We start from the raw sequence: 16,770 nt of genomic DNA on the forward strand, positions 1-16,770 counted from the left end.
TAAGCTGTTCTCTCCAGGAGCTCCTGAGGGATCGAAAGAACAACACTGAGTTATCTCTCCTTAGAGGTTCCACATGAAGATAGAGAATCTGGATTTTAGGATTGGAAGTGTTGAGGTCTCTGTTTGGAGATCAAGTTTGAAACAGCTCTCATCCCGGCGTGATGATGCCTGAGCTGCGTTATGACACTGTTGTGGACTCTCAGTATGAAAGGTTTGATGTTTTCCTTGTTTCAAAGCTTAAACACTCAAAATGAAACACTTATTAATAACCTAAAAGCTAACTAAAAGCATTGTTTTTAGCGATATATAAAAATCTCTGCATAAAAAGAACACGTTTATAGATTGTCGAGGTCTTGACAGAATATAAAAGCTTGTATGATCATTGTTGTGTGTCTTGGCTGTTGGCCCGTCTCAAACTCAGCCAGCTACTTACGTAACTTCAGTGAAGTTTAAAACAGGGGTGAGTTTTATTTTCTGGAGTTCCCCGAGAAGTCCAGACCTGAGGAGCCTCGTCTGAGCGCTACATCCCTTTAGGAACAAGACAGATGCTACGTCATGTTTATCCCCAGTCTGCAGCGCTCCAAGCTGACAGTTTCAGAGTTCTTCCAGCATCCACAACCCCTACGATTAAATGAACAGCTATAGTCTGCAGGTTTTTTGTCCTGGGTACAATCAGAGTCCCATTTTAGATCCTATCAGTGGGCCGATCCATTTAAGACTTCAGTTGTGCCTAAAGAAACCCTCCCATCATGTCCTCATATTGATGTTTATGATCTAGTAATAAGTGAGCCCCCACATCCCAAACATAAAGATAGATAGGGATAGATGGGCAGTGAGAGCCAACACATCACCAGTGTTATGAAGTGGACACCTCCCTACAGCCATGTTTCATTGAGCTCCAGTGTCTCCAAACCAACATCCCTCCATGCTAGCTCTCACCTCCACAGAGGTGTTAGAAGAGGACAGGGAAGTCAGAGCTGAGGTGAGACACCTGTTTGGTCTGGGGCTCCCCCTTGTCTCCTTCTACTCCCAAATTTTTATGAGGGAGGAGAAAAAAAGGGGTCTAGGAAAGCTTTTAAATTCAACCAGACAGACTGTTCGGATACTGTATTCGGCTGGTCATGTGACAGAGAAAGAATCGTGTCAAAATGTGGGTTACGAGAAATGCCTGATAGGGAAAGGTCACAAATAAACTTGGATTTCTGACGCTGTCATAAACTTTTTCTTGGGTTCTTTTTTTGTCTATTTGCACCAACTAGATATTTACAAATCATCTTCTCTGCAGCAGGGTCCTTGAATGACGTGAACAGTCAAATGCTTAGAATTAAAAATGGCTCTGGTCGGGACTCACAGGGTCTTACCAAAATGTCTGCTAACACACCAAGTTCACCAACATCACCAGAACGTTGTTGGTAGTGTATGTTTAAGGGTTACCTTTTAAGTACTGTTCAGCACTGCAGCTTCAACCTCATTTCTCAAAAAGTTTTCATGACATCAGTTAACCTTTGACCCCTGCATGCATGGAAACAATCCTTGCCTATAAAAGAAAAACTGGAACATCCATCAGAAAAAAAAAAGCCTCCATAGCGTTCACTGGATAATTCAAACTCAAACTAGATATGTGTTAGTAACATTAATATATAGTTTTTACTTTCTTTCGTGATTTTTATTATTACTTTGAATATACATTTATTAACACTATCTCCTGTTACTACTATAATTAAAAAATGATATTGTTAAAAGTATTACTCGCATTGTTTTATTATTTTTACTATTACTCTTAATTTAATTATCATTGTTATATTTATTGATTTATTCAGCTAGATACCCGTTTATTTATTAGAAGTACATCAACAAAATGATTTGATCTTTTTTATGTGTATGCATGTATCTATGTATGTATATACAGTTATATTATTTCAATTTATGTAGGTATGTCTGTCTATATGTATATATTTAGTATTATTTTAATAGTTTTTATTATGTCTGTATTTTTATTTGTTTTTCATCTTTATTTTATTATTGTTATGTTATTATATTTATTCATTTTTATTTATGTTCTATAATTTATTTATTTTAATTTTTAAAAATATTTTTATACATACATATGAATATGTTTAAAAAACATCAAAAAGATGTTTGAATATTGGAGCTGTATTGTAATGTTTGCGTTTTGCAGATAAAAACAAACCTAGGAAGAAAAAAAAAGAGGCCATCATACCATCCTGTGAGTGGACGGTCCAAAGACACTTCAGATCAGATCTCAAAAAGCACGAGTATGGGAGTTTTTCTTTTATTGGCAACAATCTTTATTATCTCTTCCAGTTTTGGATGTGAAAAGAGGCATTAATTTTCTTTAATTAAATATCTTTTTTAATAAAGTAAAGCAAAAAAGTATTTACAAATTTTTCCATTAAACTGTAATCAATGACTTGGGTTGGATAATTACAAGCACCTTCTGCCAGCTGAGGAGAGAAAAATATAAATACAGGGAAAAGAGCATTTCTTCTTTGAAAAAAACAAAAAGAAAGGAAAGATAATCGGTCATGTATTTACAGAACTCTCCTGAAATGCATTTCCACTCATGGAAGCAGAAAAGGCCTTAGGATTCGTACTGGTAACTTTAAGAGTCCTTTTTCCTTTACGTTGATTTTTTTTAACTGTATTTTATTTTTTTCAAGTTTTCATAGCGATATTTATCTTTTTAAAATCTGACGACAGGCTTTGAACGAGGGTGCAGCCGTGAGCCCTCGCTCCTGCTCTCCCTTTGTCAACAGTTTGTTTCTGAAGCGCAGGAAACAAGTGAAACAGACACTGGGGAGGGGGGACGGGGGGAGGGGGGTGTTGGGGGGATTTTGGGGTTGAGGGGCGTCGGGAAGCATCGTCCTCCCCAAGCAGCAAAATGGTCAAAGTCCGTCGCCCCTCTCCTCAGTGACACCGTCGGCGTTTAAGGATGCATGTAATCCTCGGGAGTCCAACAACCGTTTCTTTGACTTCTGTCTGAAATGTCCGTTAGACAGCGCTCGCCACTTTTCTTTGTAGTTTTCTTTTTTATTATAAAACACTCACTCCATCATCCAACACCGGAAAGAAGAGGAACGAAAAGCTAACCTTCTACACGAGCGCTTCATGTAGACCGAACACCGTACACATGTGACGTGACAATGTTGCTGTGTCGTGTCCACATGATAAGGATGAAGTCATCAAAAATATAGATGTGAACAGCCTTTTTAAAGTCGTTTTTTTATATCTGTCATTAAGCAAAGTGTCTTGGATAGTGTTGCCGTGGCGAGGAACAGCCATTTGAAAAAAAACTGGAGATAAAGTCAAAAAAATACTGAAGGAAACAACATCATCTCCCACGGCTCGTAACGCTGCTCAGCATTCTCTCAATCTAACCTCTCTACGTTTCCTGTATTTCATTCATTTCAAAATGACATTCGATTGCGCAAAGAAAAAAAAACATGAACCCAAAATAAAGAAAACAAACAAACAAAAAATAACACGATCGAATGTTCGATCCATAATACAATCTCTCCCAGTTGAAGAATTTTTTTCTTGCTTTTTCTGTTTATGCAGAAGGTTTTTTTTCTGATTCAGAGTCCTCTGAATCATCCACCAAACATTCACACTCGCCCCAAGGATCCTCCTCCCACAGCTCGTCCCAGCAGGTCCTAGCTGTTGTCGGACTCGTCCTCGGCTTCACGGAGCCAGGTGAAGAAGGCGGTGACTGACTTGAGGGCCACGCCCTTGCCCTGCATCTCGGCGGGGTCTTTGCTGGACTCCCACTTGTAGAAGGCCTCCTCTTTGATCACATCCTCATCGTAAAGGGTGTCAAAGAACATCCGCAGCAGATCTGAGGGAGGGGAGATTGAGACATGCTGAGCACACAATGCTAAGAAAGAATAAAACACAACAACATGCTCATAGATATTCAGATTTTGTAAAGAGTTCAGAGACAGCTACTCACTGGCAGGTTGCTCCATCTGCACCAACAGGGCCTGCAGGGCGTACAAAGCCTGCAGCTCCTTCTGTTCATCCTTCAGGTATTTCTGCAGCAGCTTGGCCTTCTGTTTGATCTGCTCTCCATCCACCTTGTAGGGGTTCTCACCTTCAGGGACAAGATTCAAGAAAAACTTCATCAAACACGAGCACAAATAAAAACACGTTTAACTGCATGTTTGTGTCAACACTGTCCCAGAGGCCACTGTGAGAACGCTCTGATGAGGACGGCGGACGGTCTTTGCTGACTCACAGATAACTGCTGACTGGCAGATGCTGGTCATCAAAGCTCTGACAAACATGTTGGAGGAGACCTGCTGCTCATCCAGGTTTGCCTACACAGAGAAAACAACATGTTTAAAAACATGAAGAGAACTGAAGCTTTAAGAAAGATGAATTATTGATGGATCCAAAGTGAGACAAGGGCGGGTTGAAGAGTGCTGCATGAATAAGAAATGATAAGTAAACAATAATACAAACCTCGATCCAGTCAAAGATCCTCTGGTTGTCGGCCTGGTCCTTGATCAGTCGGTCCATCTGTTTGGTCAGCTCTGCAGAGCTCAGCTCCTTCGTTTTGCTCTTCTCGGACTCATCGCCCTGACTGAACTCATCGCTCAGAGTGAACTCCACATCCTGGTTCAGAGAAACATGTTCAACTTTAGAATCTAAAACTTAACTCTAAGTCACATTTACCATAAAATCCAGATTCCAGAACAGAAGACGCAGACTGTTTTAAGGATCTCTCAGATGGAAAGAAGATCCATCTCTCTTATTATGTGAAGACTTCCTTAGCGTGCAGAAATGTGCAGTCTCTATGCAGCTGTGTAGCTCTTTCTGGTACCAACTGTTTTCACCATCCTGCTAGCTACTAGTACACTAGTTGAGCTCAGCCTATGGTAGCATTGATAGCTGAGAGGTATGGAAGAATCCACTTCAGTGTAACGTCGTGAAAATGTGTCAGTGAATTTCTTAGTTAATAAAAAGCTGAGCAGTCTCTCACCTTTTCTGTTACAAACTTGTTGACGTCTACGTCTTCAGGGAGGAAGTCTTTCCACTGAAGGCCAGCTTCTCTCCACATGGCGCCCGCCTTTTTATGGCTCTGATGAGAGAGAGACACATTAAAGATTATTATGTGCTTTTCATGCAAGGTTAGTAAATACTAACAGAGAAAAGACAGAAATAGGGGGTGAAGAAAACAATAAATAAGGGATTATCATTGTTTTACTCTCACCATTCCTTTGCAGAGTAAAGTGAGGATCTGGACCAGCAGGACCCCGGCTTGGCCGAGAGGGATCAAAGGCTTTGAAATCTCCCTGGAGGTAAGAAGAAGTCAACATAAGTTAAAAATCAGGCTCATGAATTAAAAACAACCCACATGCTCTCATTTCTGGCAAATCTCTTTTTTTAAATCAACATGGTTCTGGGCAGAGAAATGTGAGACTCTTACCTGAAAAGTTCTCCCATGGGGATGCCGCCCTCATGGAGCAGGGGAGTGATCTGCTCTGCCAGGTACAGCCAGATGTGGGGGATGTCTATGGCCATGTCTTCAGCCACCTCCAGGATTTCCTGAATCCTGTGGACACACATACACAAACACGCGCATGAGTTTGTAAGTTTATTTCAGAGTGAAAGGAAAGAGGAGAAGGTTCAGACTCTCAGCAGATGGTGAACCTGAGAGATGCTCCAAAACTGACACGAACATATGGACCCCTGCTGAGCAACGTGTTAAAAGATTTATTTTCAGTGACTGCTTTGAAACATAACTTCCTAAAAATTAATTTACCACTAAAAGCAGAATTTCCCCAGAGGGTGTCTGTTAATTAAAAATCCTGCTGTCACAAACTTCAATCAAAGCTTGAAACTCGGCCATTTTGCATCTCACTGAAGAGTCTGGTTCTGCTGCAGAAACTCTTCTATTTTATTCCAAGTATTACAGTTTTATAGTCTCATCTAGCAGGTCGTTTAAAATCAAAAATGCTTGTTTGTTCTCAAAATACCTCCCTCATCATCATAAGCAGTGTGAGCATTTGTTGTTGCTGTGAATACGTCATAATTAAGAAACATTGAGATAAAGGCACTCAGCATTACATGGTCACGACAGCAGCATCCTTTATCCTTTTCACATCATGTCTTACTCGAGACCCTCAGCTTTCTGTCTTACAGGTAAAAAAATCAAGCTGCATATGTGTAAAGAGTACCAGGTACACTTATGAACCACCCTATGCTCCAACATGGTGTTCAGTGTGGACAGTCCACACCACTTGGGTTCAGATCGGGCAGGCTGTTCCTCCAAATCACCCCTCTCCAGGTATCGCTGTCATTGCCCACATGGGCGTTGAAGTCCCCCAGAAGAACAATGGAGTCTCCAGCTGGGATCCCTTCCAGAACCCTACCCAGAGACTCCAAGAAGGCCATGTACTCCGAGCTGCCATTTGGAGCATATGCACAAAACAGTCAGAGCCTTCCTCCCCGCAACCTTAAGTCGCAGGGAGGCGACCCTCTCACTCTCCCGGGAAAACTCCAACAACGAGGCGCTCAGCCGGGGGGTTGTGAGTATCCCCACACTCGCCCGGTACCTCTCCCCCTGAGCAACTCCAGAATAGGAGAGAGTCCAGCCCCTCTCCAGGAGTTCGGTTCCGGAGCCGGAGAAGTGCTTGGAGGCAAGCCCAACTATATCTCGCTCGTATCGCTCCACCTCCCGCACTAACTCCGGCTCCCTCCAGGAAACATCTCATATTTACAGACCTGAGCTCAGTCTCTTCATCTTATGGACCCTCATCTCCCTTACTTCGTCCATTGCACCCTGTTTAGGCTTTCAGAATTAGCTATAAAGCACCGACTCTACATTGTTTTCTTTTGCACACAACATAAACATCACGTCTACCAGGCTCCACTACTGACCCTTTGTAGTACTGCTCTGTTGAGAGGGTGCCGGCCTTGATGAGCTGGTGCAGGAGCAGGCCCATGTGCTCTCTGGCGATGGTGCTGCGCTCTAGTGTAGACTCCAGCCCGTTTCGTACGAACACAAAGAGCAGCTGAGTGCTGTTCATCTCCTGCACACACTGCAGAGCCTCCTGATGGGACAGAGAAGAACATGGAGACAGTTTTAGGTCTGCAGGTTGCACACTGACGCAGAATGTTTGCACGCTTCCTGTTAAATGCGTGCACAATGTTGATCTTCTTTTGTATGCATATAATTATGTACCTTCATGTCATTGATGTGTAGATACTCTTCGATGATTGCTGTAGACTTCTTGCTCAGCTCCTCCTCAGTCAAGGCAGGCTTGGTGGGAGTGGGGGGAGGTGGAGGGGTGGCAGCCGCCTCTCGCTTTACTGTTCACAAGCAAAACAGAAAAAGGATTGAAACCATGAAACCATTTATGCTAACTTTTCTGAAAATATCTAGCCTGTTGTTTTCCATCGATCTGCTATTTCTTTTCAGTCTGATTTCCAAAACATTCTCTGGAGGTATTACTTGGACTTGGCTTGTTAGAAAATGTTCCTTACTGTTCTCTTTGCTCCTGGCTCTCTCTCTGCTGCCTCTGTCGTCTGTCATGCTCGCTACCCTGCGGACAGGATCGGCCGACCCGCGCTGCTCTCTCTCCCTGCTCCGCCCTTCGTTCTCCCGGCTGAAGCTGCGCTTGGTGACCTGCAGGCGGTTCCGATCACGATCGTCCCGGCGCTCGTCCCGTCTGTCATACCGGTCACCGCCACGGTTAGAGCGTTCAAAGTTATCCCCGCGCTCTCGACTCGAGCTGTTCCTGTAAAGATCGGAGGGAGAGCAGAGGCGGTGAGAGTAAGCAAAGAGACTTTTTCTAGAAAGCACTTTGCTGTGATAATTTGCTTTGACAGTTCTGTCCCGTTTCTAACCTCTGAGGAACTCGTCTGTCGGAGTCCGCTGATGAGGAGGATGAAGCCTGCTGTAAGGCTGAGAATCTGTTCAGAGTACTGGTGGCAGGACGGCCGCCTGTCTCTGTCCCTGTGAGTGAAGAAACACACACAGCATATGTTGAGTTTCATCTTTGATGGACTCTTCTAGATATTCGTTTGATGAAAAACCACACTCATCAGGGAACCTACCAGCTTCTGCAGGTTTGGCGCTTGTACCACCGCTGCTGCCTTTACCCCAGCTGCCCCATGTGCCTTTTCCTCCTGGGGCAAGAAGCTGGTTGTTGAAGTCGAGAACAGGAGTCTAAGAGAAGAGACTATTGGTTAGAACATGGTTCTTAAACGTCCAATATCAAGTCAAAGCCTCCTCTTTCTCTTACCTTAGTAATCTTGCTAAGGCGAGAGGTGTCGATCGGTCTGTTCTTGGTAGATATGGGCACTGTGTTCCAGCCTTCATCCTGGGGCTGAGAGCCACGCCCCGGGGTGTGAGGGCCCCCACGACCCCCAGAGCCTCCTCCGCCCATCCTGCCTCCTTGGCCGCCGCCTGACTCCTTCCTGGAGACGAGGGTTTGCTGCGCCTTCATGAGCTCCCTGTGCTCCTCCATCTCAGCGTCTTTGTGGATCTGGTCGATGGTCTTGGGGCCCTGGTCGCCTCGCCGGGGCACCCAGGTGTTCTAGGGTTGGGGGGAGGGAGAGATTATGAGAACAGTGGTTCCATCTTTTCCATCTTAGTGATGATTTATCTCGGTAGGGTAACGGTTTGGACTCCTTCTACACATCCTGACATTAAATAAAGACTGACTCAGTGGATCAATCACAGGAGCAGTGAGTTCATGTTGGATTCATGTGACTTCAGGCTTGAATTAGAAGTCAACAACATCCTTGAGACTTTGAACTCCTCTCTTCAGCCACAAAGGAAAATAAAGAGTGTGTGTTTCCTGGATAAATTGGGCCGCTGTGCTGACTTGGAGCGGCTGAGTTTTGGCTTGTAAAAGCACTGAAGACAGCAGGTTTTGTAACACTGCATGGGCGGGACTGGGAGCATAACTACAGGACTGCAGCATTCCTTCAGAGCAACGACTCCACAATCAAACACAACTCTACTTAAAAATACAACAACCAGACAAACTAGACACACACAGACTACTTGAAGCCTAGTGAACTGAGCTTTAAGTAGAGGTGAATGAACATGCTGCTAAATGTAATGTCCCAGCTTATGGCACAGAGCAGCTCTATGATCAGGAGCTGTGCTGCATTAAAGAGCTGGGTGACTTTTCCCTCTTAGCCCATAAACGAGACTCACACAGGCCAGGGCTGAGAGACCAGAGTGGACATCTCTGGGGCTGTGGATGTCTAACACCACACATGGTCACACACAACGTGCAACAACTTAGGGTTTAACACGAGGAAACAGCACTTCAGGGAGGGTTCTGGAAAGTTTGAGGAAAGGCCACAAACACTGGACACTAAACAACAATTTACCTCAGCTGCTTCAACTCCAAATGAAGTCTGAGTGAGACTTAAAAATCTAACAGAGCTGAGAAACATGTTTTTAAAAGAAGGGGATGATTAACCGCTGATACTTCAGGAAACAGGGAGTGCTTTGTGTTTGGTCAAGTATGAAATTTAGTGACTGAAAGGATTTCCAGTGCGGTGCTATTCCTTGTATAATTTCGTCAAACAGAGGGCTGCACCTTGACTCGCAATTTTAATGCAAATGTTATTGTACATAAGGCAGAGCTTGAGCAATACCATGGCAGTCAGTAAACTGCAGGGGGAGAACAGAGCACCACAGGTAAGACAAGTAACTTTTGTTTCCTGATATACAAGCTGTAGAGCGGAGCCAAGATGTTTCTCCAACAGCCAAATCCTATCAGAAAGTTCTGAATTGGGTCACACAGGCAAGTCAACTTTGCCTATGATTAATGCATATTTAAAGAAAGTAAATTAACATCTAATTTAATGTTAGTGCTAGCTCTTTCATACTGGTGTGGTTTGGCTGTGTGTTTCAACGTTTAATTAGCAGGGTGTATATATATATATACACTACCAGTCAAAAGTTTGGAAACACCTTCTCATTTAATGGTTTGTATTTATTTCAATGATTGTAAACACTGTAGATTAATACTGAAGACATCAAAACTATGAAAGAACATATATGGAATTATTGAATGAACAAAAAAGTGTTAAACAAAGCAGAATATGTTTTATATTTTAGATTCTGTAAAGTAGCCCCCTTTTTCATTCATGACAGCTTTGCACACTCTTGGTATTCTCTCAGTCTGCTTCATGAAGTTGTCTCCTGGAATGGTTTCTAATTAACATGAGCCTTGTCAAGAGTTCATTTGTAGAATGACTTGCCTTCTTAATGTGTTTGAGACCATCAGTTGTGTTGTTCAGAGGTAGGGTTAGTACACAATGGATAGTCCTATTTGACTACTGTTGTAATCCAGATTATGGTAAAACCAGATTATTTCATAGTTTTGATGTCTTCAGTATTAATCTACAATGTTGAAAATAATTAAAATAAATAAAAAACATTGAATGAGAGGGTGTGTCCAAACTTTTGACTGGTACTGTATATATATCCTGAATGTGTGTACTCTGGGTGTTGTGTTTTTATTTTGCCTTACCCGTCGAAGGTCCAGCACATCCTGCAGCATGAAGCGGATCCTGGAGCTGGTCTTCTTCTCCTTTATTATTTTCTCCATCTGATGGAAGTACTGGTCCATACGAGGCTGAGGAGAAGCACAGCGGTGTGTTGAGTCTGTATTCGACTCTCAAGTTTTAACATGATGCGACACATTTATCAGCGTGCGTTTGTTTGTGGCGTACCTTGGCCTTCTCAAAGTCTAGGTCCTTTCCGATGGTGGACAACAATCTACAGAGGCACTCCAGCGACTCCTCGTCATGATTTTTGAGCAGCTTTACAATGCAATCATGCATAATGACCTCTGTGAGCATCTTAAGCTTGAACAGCTCACCGATGAACTTGATGTTGCCCAGGGAACGCCGCCTGGCCATGTCTTTAGCGTACTGTAGCTCTTCAGAAAGCCGCTGCTTCTCCTCCTCCTGCCAGGGAAACATTTCACATTTAAAGGGAGACGACAGAAGGACAGACTAAATGATTGGCTGAGAGTCTCTTCACATGTGAGCCTTCTCCTGACATATGTTAACAAGTCTTTTTGCTTAAGCTAAGACCCTGCTTTATATTTGAAAAAGCAATACTGTACCACAGAGGCGGCATCCAGCTCTTTCTGCTTCTTCTCAAAAATCTCGTCGTCATCTTTGTCCTTCTCAAACTCCTTCTGGCATCGATTTAGCAGCAGTTTGCGGAAATTCACAGTGATTCCCGGCTTATCTATGGCTTCGACTTTGAGCTGAAAAGAGAAGATGAATATTAAAAGAGGAGAAGGAACAGACGGGAGGTAGAGTGTGTGGAGTTAGTGGATCCTCGATATCATCATTTGAATCACCAGCGCAGAGACGTGGCACTAACAGAAGGTCATCAGTGAAGCCTGGCAGAAGCAATCACTGCATAACTGAAACATGTCACCCTGCAGTCGCTGCCCGCACAGACAGGAAGAGAAACAACACACCAAAGAGGGTCGTGTTACTCTATCTAGAAGATTTGTGGAGTATAAGTGAGGCACTCTGGATTCTACATTAGCCATTCCCCCAAATTTCAACTAAATACAGCTCAATATAAGAGCTTGATCAGCTGCATTGACGACCTATTTCAAGTCTTTGTATGCGTCGTCTTTTCTGTTGTGTTAAATCAGCAGTGAGCAGGTTCCTTCAAAGTTGGATCTAGGGCTGGGCGATAATTCGATAACAATAATTAATATGATATAATTTTTCTCGATATAAATATAACATATGTTTGATAAAATTCTATATAAATACACCTTAATTTACACCCCCCAACCACTTGAAAGGGAGGCGCTAATGAGCCTTAAACACTAGTTGACACCCAACATTAGACAGAAGAAGAAGATGCGATTGAACAGCCAATCATGTTGCAGGGTGAGAGGTAGGCGGGGCTTTAAAAACTGACCAAAAAATAGCCTTTAAATTGAAATGAAAAAATGATTTGTTATTTATCGTGATAATTATTGATAGACTGATATTAAGTATTTTATCGTGATAACATAATTTTTAATATCGCCCAGCTCTAGTTGGATCCAGTCACTTCCTCTAGTTCATGCTGCTGATAGTTTATCTGTAACCTGGTTGAATGCACTCAGATAACCAGTTAGGATAGTTTTCTTGCAGAATGCTTCACATTCATTGGCTCCAGCTGATAAAGCTGCAACGCTTCAGAGCTGATAATCATTCAGTCATGCAGTTATAAAACAGAAAGTTACTGATTATTCTTGAATGCAACATAGTTCCTTTGTCCTTCCTTTAAACAGCTCTATGAATGTTTTAGTCAGTCAGCTGCGTCGTGTTTGAGTAAGCAAACAAATCCAGAACAAATCATCCAATGAAGGAAAATGTACCTGTAATGATTTCAAATTGGATTCAACTAAATTAAAAAGATACTTGTGTTAAAAGAGTTTTCACTCCAAAAGCATGTTCTACTTTTTAAATGAGAAATCAAATACACTGAACATTTTACATAATGCTGTTTATCTCTATATGAAGCTGCAAGAGTGGACCTTTAAACCTCCCTGCTGATCTAAAAGTCCTCATGCACAAATAAACACAGGACTTCCATCAGATTCGTGTCCGATCCGCTACAGTCATGTCATGTGACCAAGGTTTTACCGCAGTAAGTACTGAATCAACAATTATCCTCATCCATGTTGTCTTTCTGGTCCTCTGAAAACCTCTGACCTGTTGACTCCAGGCCTGGCTCCGCTCATCATGACGGTTTGTTGTTGTAGTTAAGTGAAATACGATCTGGTGATAACACAGAGTGTTTTATTCTGAAAATTAACCGGATGTTTTCATTTTGTTTTGGTGCCTGACTTCCTGTCCCGCTCCATCTACTCTGTTGAGATTGATGCGTCGTGCTCCGGCATCCGGCAAAAATAGAAGTCTTGTGTATCTGATCTGTTGCGTTCCGACCTGCTGGATCAGAGACACAGCCGGAATGCAACAAAGTGGATCCAGTGGAAGTTAACACATTGACTAGAATAGAAACTTATCAGATCCGGTGCTGTGACGGGCCGGACACGGATCTGGTGGAATTTGGCCGTAAGACCTTTGAAATGATGGAGCACACAAGCACCACTACTATCTGACTTGATCTCATCAATCATGAAGGGTTCTTTCCTAATTTGTCTCGCGTGTCTCTTGTCACACTTCTGCAGAAAAAAGCAAACATCAGATTTTCACTCAACATGACCTTAAAGTGTCGTAAGTTTGATGAAACAACTTCATGATGCAGATTTGTAAAAGGTAGAATAAAAGCTTTGTCCTAAAGAAAAGGAGACCTCTTTAAATGTTCGTTTGTTAAATCGGAGGTCACTTTGATCATTCTGATGCATTCAAGTAAGTCTGGGAAACTTAAAGCTGGTTTGTTATCACAACAAAGCATCAAATTTGTTGCTTTGCTTGAATGTTTTGATCTAGAGCAGATTGTCAGCCGCTCTTGAAGATATCTGTTTACAGCGATGATTACATTGTCGTCAGATTACTGCTGATGGGAGCCAGTGTGATTGTGTTTGCCTTGCAATAGCTCCCCACACACACACACACCTGACTTCTGTTACATGATTGGTCCCTTCCAGAGTGTCCTAGTGCCTGTTTGGGTGTGCCTTTTTACACAGACTCATTTTTCACATTAAAATGCATTTACAAAATGAAACCTCACACTTTAAGCATTTAAATCCTGAGGTTTGAGTATGCAGCACACATTCCCACACTGTCTGCTGAGTTACTTACCCCCAGAAGGCAGCGGCACATGTTGGCGTAGGCCACCGAAAAGTCTGGCTCGGAGATGGCCTTCTCGAAGATAAGATCAATGACTCCTTTCAATCTCTCCTCAGTGTCAATAGCCAGTTCTGTCACTTGTTTCATGAGCTGTTGAAACTTTTGAGGGGTCAGTTTGTTGAGGATGCTGCGGACCCTCTTAAACAGATCCTGGGTCTTGGCGTTGTCTGGATCGTTGTCCTCAGGCTCCTCTGCTTCACGTGCACGGGTGCTCTTTTTCGCTGAAGGTTTCCAGGCCTTCTCTGCTTTGTTCAGCTGCACGTCGTCGCTGCGGGACATGGTGGTGATGATCTTCCTCGGCTCTTTCCTCTGCATCTGCTGGGAGCGACGTGGACCGCCAACCATGCCCATTCCCGGAGGCTGGGGGGGAAGCAAGGGAGAGATGGGTCAACGAACAGAATTCAATCAAGGATCAGAATCACACTGAGAGGTCACGTGATGCGGTCAGCTTGAGAGGTACGTCTAGGGTTGCCAACTGTCCCGTATTGGCCAGGACATCCCGTATATTGGGTTAAATTGGTTTGTTTCATACGGGACCTCAATTGTCCCGTATACTGACTATTAACTCTTGTAAATACAGCAGACTGAACTCTACAGATCCTAGATCAGATAAAACGTCAGTGGCAGATCATGTGCCAATCACACCGCCTGTCATCCAATCATAGGCCCCCTCACACGCAACAGTTTTAAAGTCCTTGGTGAAGGAGGAGCTTGGGGTCAATATCTGTACTTCAAGACACAGACGGAGGGAAATATCACAAATCCACAGAAGTAAACAGTATTATGAAGGTTTTTTTACCAGAAATGATACTCATCTGAATGCCCTGGTACAGAGGACATGAGCAATAGGTTCCTTAAGATAAAATTACCGACTCTGTCAGAGGAACAAAAAGGGGATTTATGTAAACCAATCACAGAGAAGGAGGTTCCATTCAGGTACTCAAAGGGGGAAAAGCAGCGAGACCTGATGGTTACTGCCCAGAATTTTATAAAAAAGTAAGCAACATCTTAGTAAGTCCACTTACAGATATGTATAAAGACTGCTTTATAAATGGTTGTCTCCCTGTATCTCTTAGTCTAGCAAACATCTCCCTTATTCTGAAAAAAGGTAAACCTCCAGATCTATGCAGCTCTTATTGACCTGTAGAAAATAAGTTATCTAAATTACTCACTAGGAGGTTAGAACTGCTTTTACCTTGTATTATCAATCCTGACCAAACAGGTTTTATTCATGGGCGCTATTCCTTTACCAATGTTAGACGGCTTCAAAATATAATACAATATACAAATCAATTTAAACATAAAGCCCTTGCCATTTCTTTAGATGCTGAAATAGCGTTCGACAGGGTCGAGTGGCACTTCCTATATGACGTCCTGGAGAGGTTAGGCCTGGGAGGGGATTTTCTTAAGTAGATCCATACTATCTACCACTCCCCAACAGCCTGTGTTATAACAAATGGTATACGCTCAGCCGCTTTCCCTCTGGAAAGGTCTACATGCCAGGGCTGCCCTCTGAGCCCTTTGCCCTTTGCAGTTGCTCTTGAACCACTGGCAGAAATCATTAGGTGCCATGATGGTGTGAGAGGTGTTGTTGTTGGGGGTAGAACTCATAAGATAGCCTTATATGCTGACAACATCCTTTTATTCCTTACCTCGCCTGAAATCTCTGTCCCCACCATTTTAACATTGATAGAGGAATTTGGCTCCATCTCAGGATACAAAATCAATTTTAGCAAGTCTGAGGCTGTGCCCTCAGGCAGCTTCAGAGATCACAGCTCGTTGGTGAACTTTCCTTTCAAGTGGTCTGTTGCTGGTTTCACATATCTAGGTCTAAAAATTTCACCAAGTAATCAAGATGTATGGAAATTCAACTTTGCCCTTTATTCCCCGCTGTCTTTGCTAATCTTACTTTTTGACATGTGTCATGTGCTTTGTACACACACTGAGCCTTGAATTTTGTTGTTTTGTTCTGAAAATGATAAAATAATAAACATATATATTGGGGAAAAAAAGAATCACGCTGAAAAACCTTTTGTTCATCATGTAAAAATTAACTCACTGGTCCTCTGTTTCCTCCTCCTCCTCCTCCACCTCCCATGCTAGGCCGACCGAGGTTGGCAAAGGATGGTGTGAAGTCAGGACCACAGTTCATCCCCGGCAGACGGCTTGGGTCGAGTTGGCGGAGAGGAGCCTTGTTAGCCTGAAAGAGGAAAATACATTCATTCAACTTCATTCAGATCTCCCCCTCGAGTTCTAAGGACATTATTTTTATCCTCACAATGACAGGAGGAACGTGGATTACATCTCTTATACTATATTCTCTATGTTTTTGTCCAGACTATCCATAGCAAGGAAAACAAAGTCCATCATTTGGATCGAGTTCTTTTAAAACAAAAAATAAGAGCTGAACATTGTGAAGAGATGAGGAATAACTCAGGACTAAATGTTTAGTAGTAAGAGAGGCGGCACCTTGTCCAGGACGACGTCACTGATGGCTGGTAGACCCTCAGGCTTGTTCATGCTGGCGGAGATGAACTGGAAGCCCAGAAGAAACTCTCTGTCGTATTGCTTCTTCTCCTCTGTGTTAATTGGCTTCCAGTTTTCTGAAAGAGAGACCAGGAGAGGAAATGAGCAGCGTCTTCAAGTGTAAACTCTGAATAAAACTGGGACAAGATGTATGAGCAGTGTAACAGTGGGTGATGTAATGCTTCATAACGTCCACAAGGTGGCAGAAAGGTTGGCAAATTAATGTCCATTAATGAACGAATAGATGGACGCCATTGAAAGTGTGTTTTGTGGAAAAGAGAGAACACTGCATACAGAGAGCAAGTGTTGTCAAATATGTGACTGTCTCTAACATGGCTGCAGAAACTAAAATATGAAGACCTTAAATCCACCAATAACTTCACAATCCTCTCTTAAGGCTTCATGCATGTTCAA

General features: G+C 42.9%; 1 protein-coding gene and 1 non-coding gene across 8 annotated transcripts in view; both read right to left on the bottom strand.

The window, feature by feature from the left end:
* Positions 1-2,397: 2,397 nt before the first annotated feature.
* LOC117824996 (eukaryotic translation initiation factor 4 gamma 1-like) overlaps positions 2,398-16,770 on the bottom strand; it is a 54,219-nt gene continuing 39,846 nt past the window's right edge. For all 7 annotated transcript variants that reach the window (XM_034700563.1, XM_034700561.1, XM_034700560.1 and 4 more), the window contains 19 exons: positions 16,300-16,433; positions 15,890-16,030; positions 13,783-14,190; positions 11,124-11,270; positions 10,726-10,962; positions 10,524-10,628; positions 8,271-8,564; positions 8,083-8,194; positions 7,873-7,981; positions 7,510-7,763; positions 7,208-7,335; positions 6,904-7,076; positions 5,450-5,575; positions 5,234-5,315; positions 5,003-5,101; positions 4,483-4,635; positions 4,256-4,337; positions 3,971-4,111; positions 2,398-3,856 (listed from right to left, as the gene is read on the bottom strand). In XM_034700563.1, coding sequence (XP_034556454.1) covers positions 3,675-3,856; positions 3,971-4,111; positions 4,256-4,337; positions 4,483-4,635; positions 5,003-5,101; positions 5,234-5,315; positions 5,450-5,575; positions 6,904-7,076; positions 7,208-7,335; positions 7,510-7,763; positions 7,873-7,981; positions 8,083-8,194; positions 8,271-8,564; positions 10,524-10,628; positions 10,726-10,962; positions 11,124-11,270; positions 13,783-14,190; positions 15,890-16,030; positions 16,300-16,433 — 3,107 coding nt within the window. In that variant the 3' untranslated portion in view covers positions 2,398-3,674. The remainder of the gene's footprint in view (positions 3,857-3,970; positions 4,112-4,255; positions 4,338-4,482; positions 4,636-5,002; positions 5,102-5,233; positions 5,316-5,449; positions 5,576-6,903; positions 7,077-7,207; positions 7,336-7,509; positions 7,764-7,872; positions 7,982-8,082; positions 8,195-8,270; positions 8,565-10,523; positions 10,629-10,725; positions 10,963-11,123; positions 11,271-13,782; positions 14,191-15,889; positions 16,031-16,299; positions 16,434-16,770) is intronic.
* LOC117826024 lies at positions 11,333-11,407 on the bottom strand. Its single transcript, XR_004633981.1, has one exon. It is a non-coding gene; the product is annotated as a small nucleolar RNA SNORD66 (small nucleolar RNA).

This window comes from Notolabrus celidotus, chromosome 14 (genome assembly GCF_009762535.1).
Source record: "Notolabrus celidotus isolate fNotCel1 chromosome 14, fNotCel1.pri, whole genome shotgun sequence".
Classification (NCBI taxonomy): domain Eukaryota; kingdom Metazoa; phylum Chordata; class Actinopteri; order Labriformes; family Labridae; genus Notolabrus; species Notolabrus celidotus.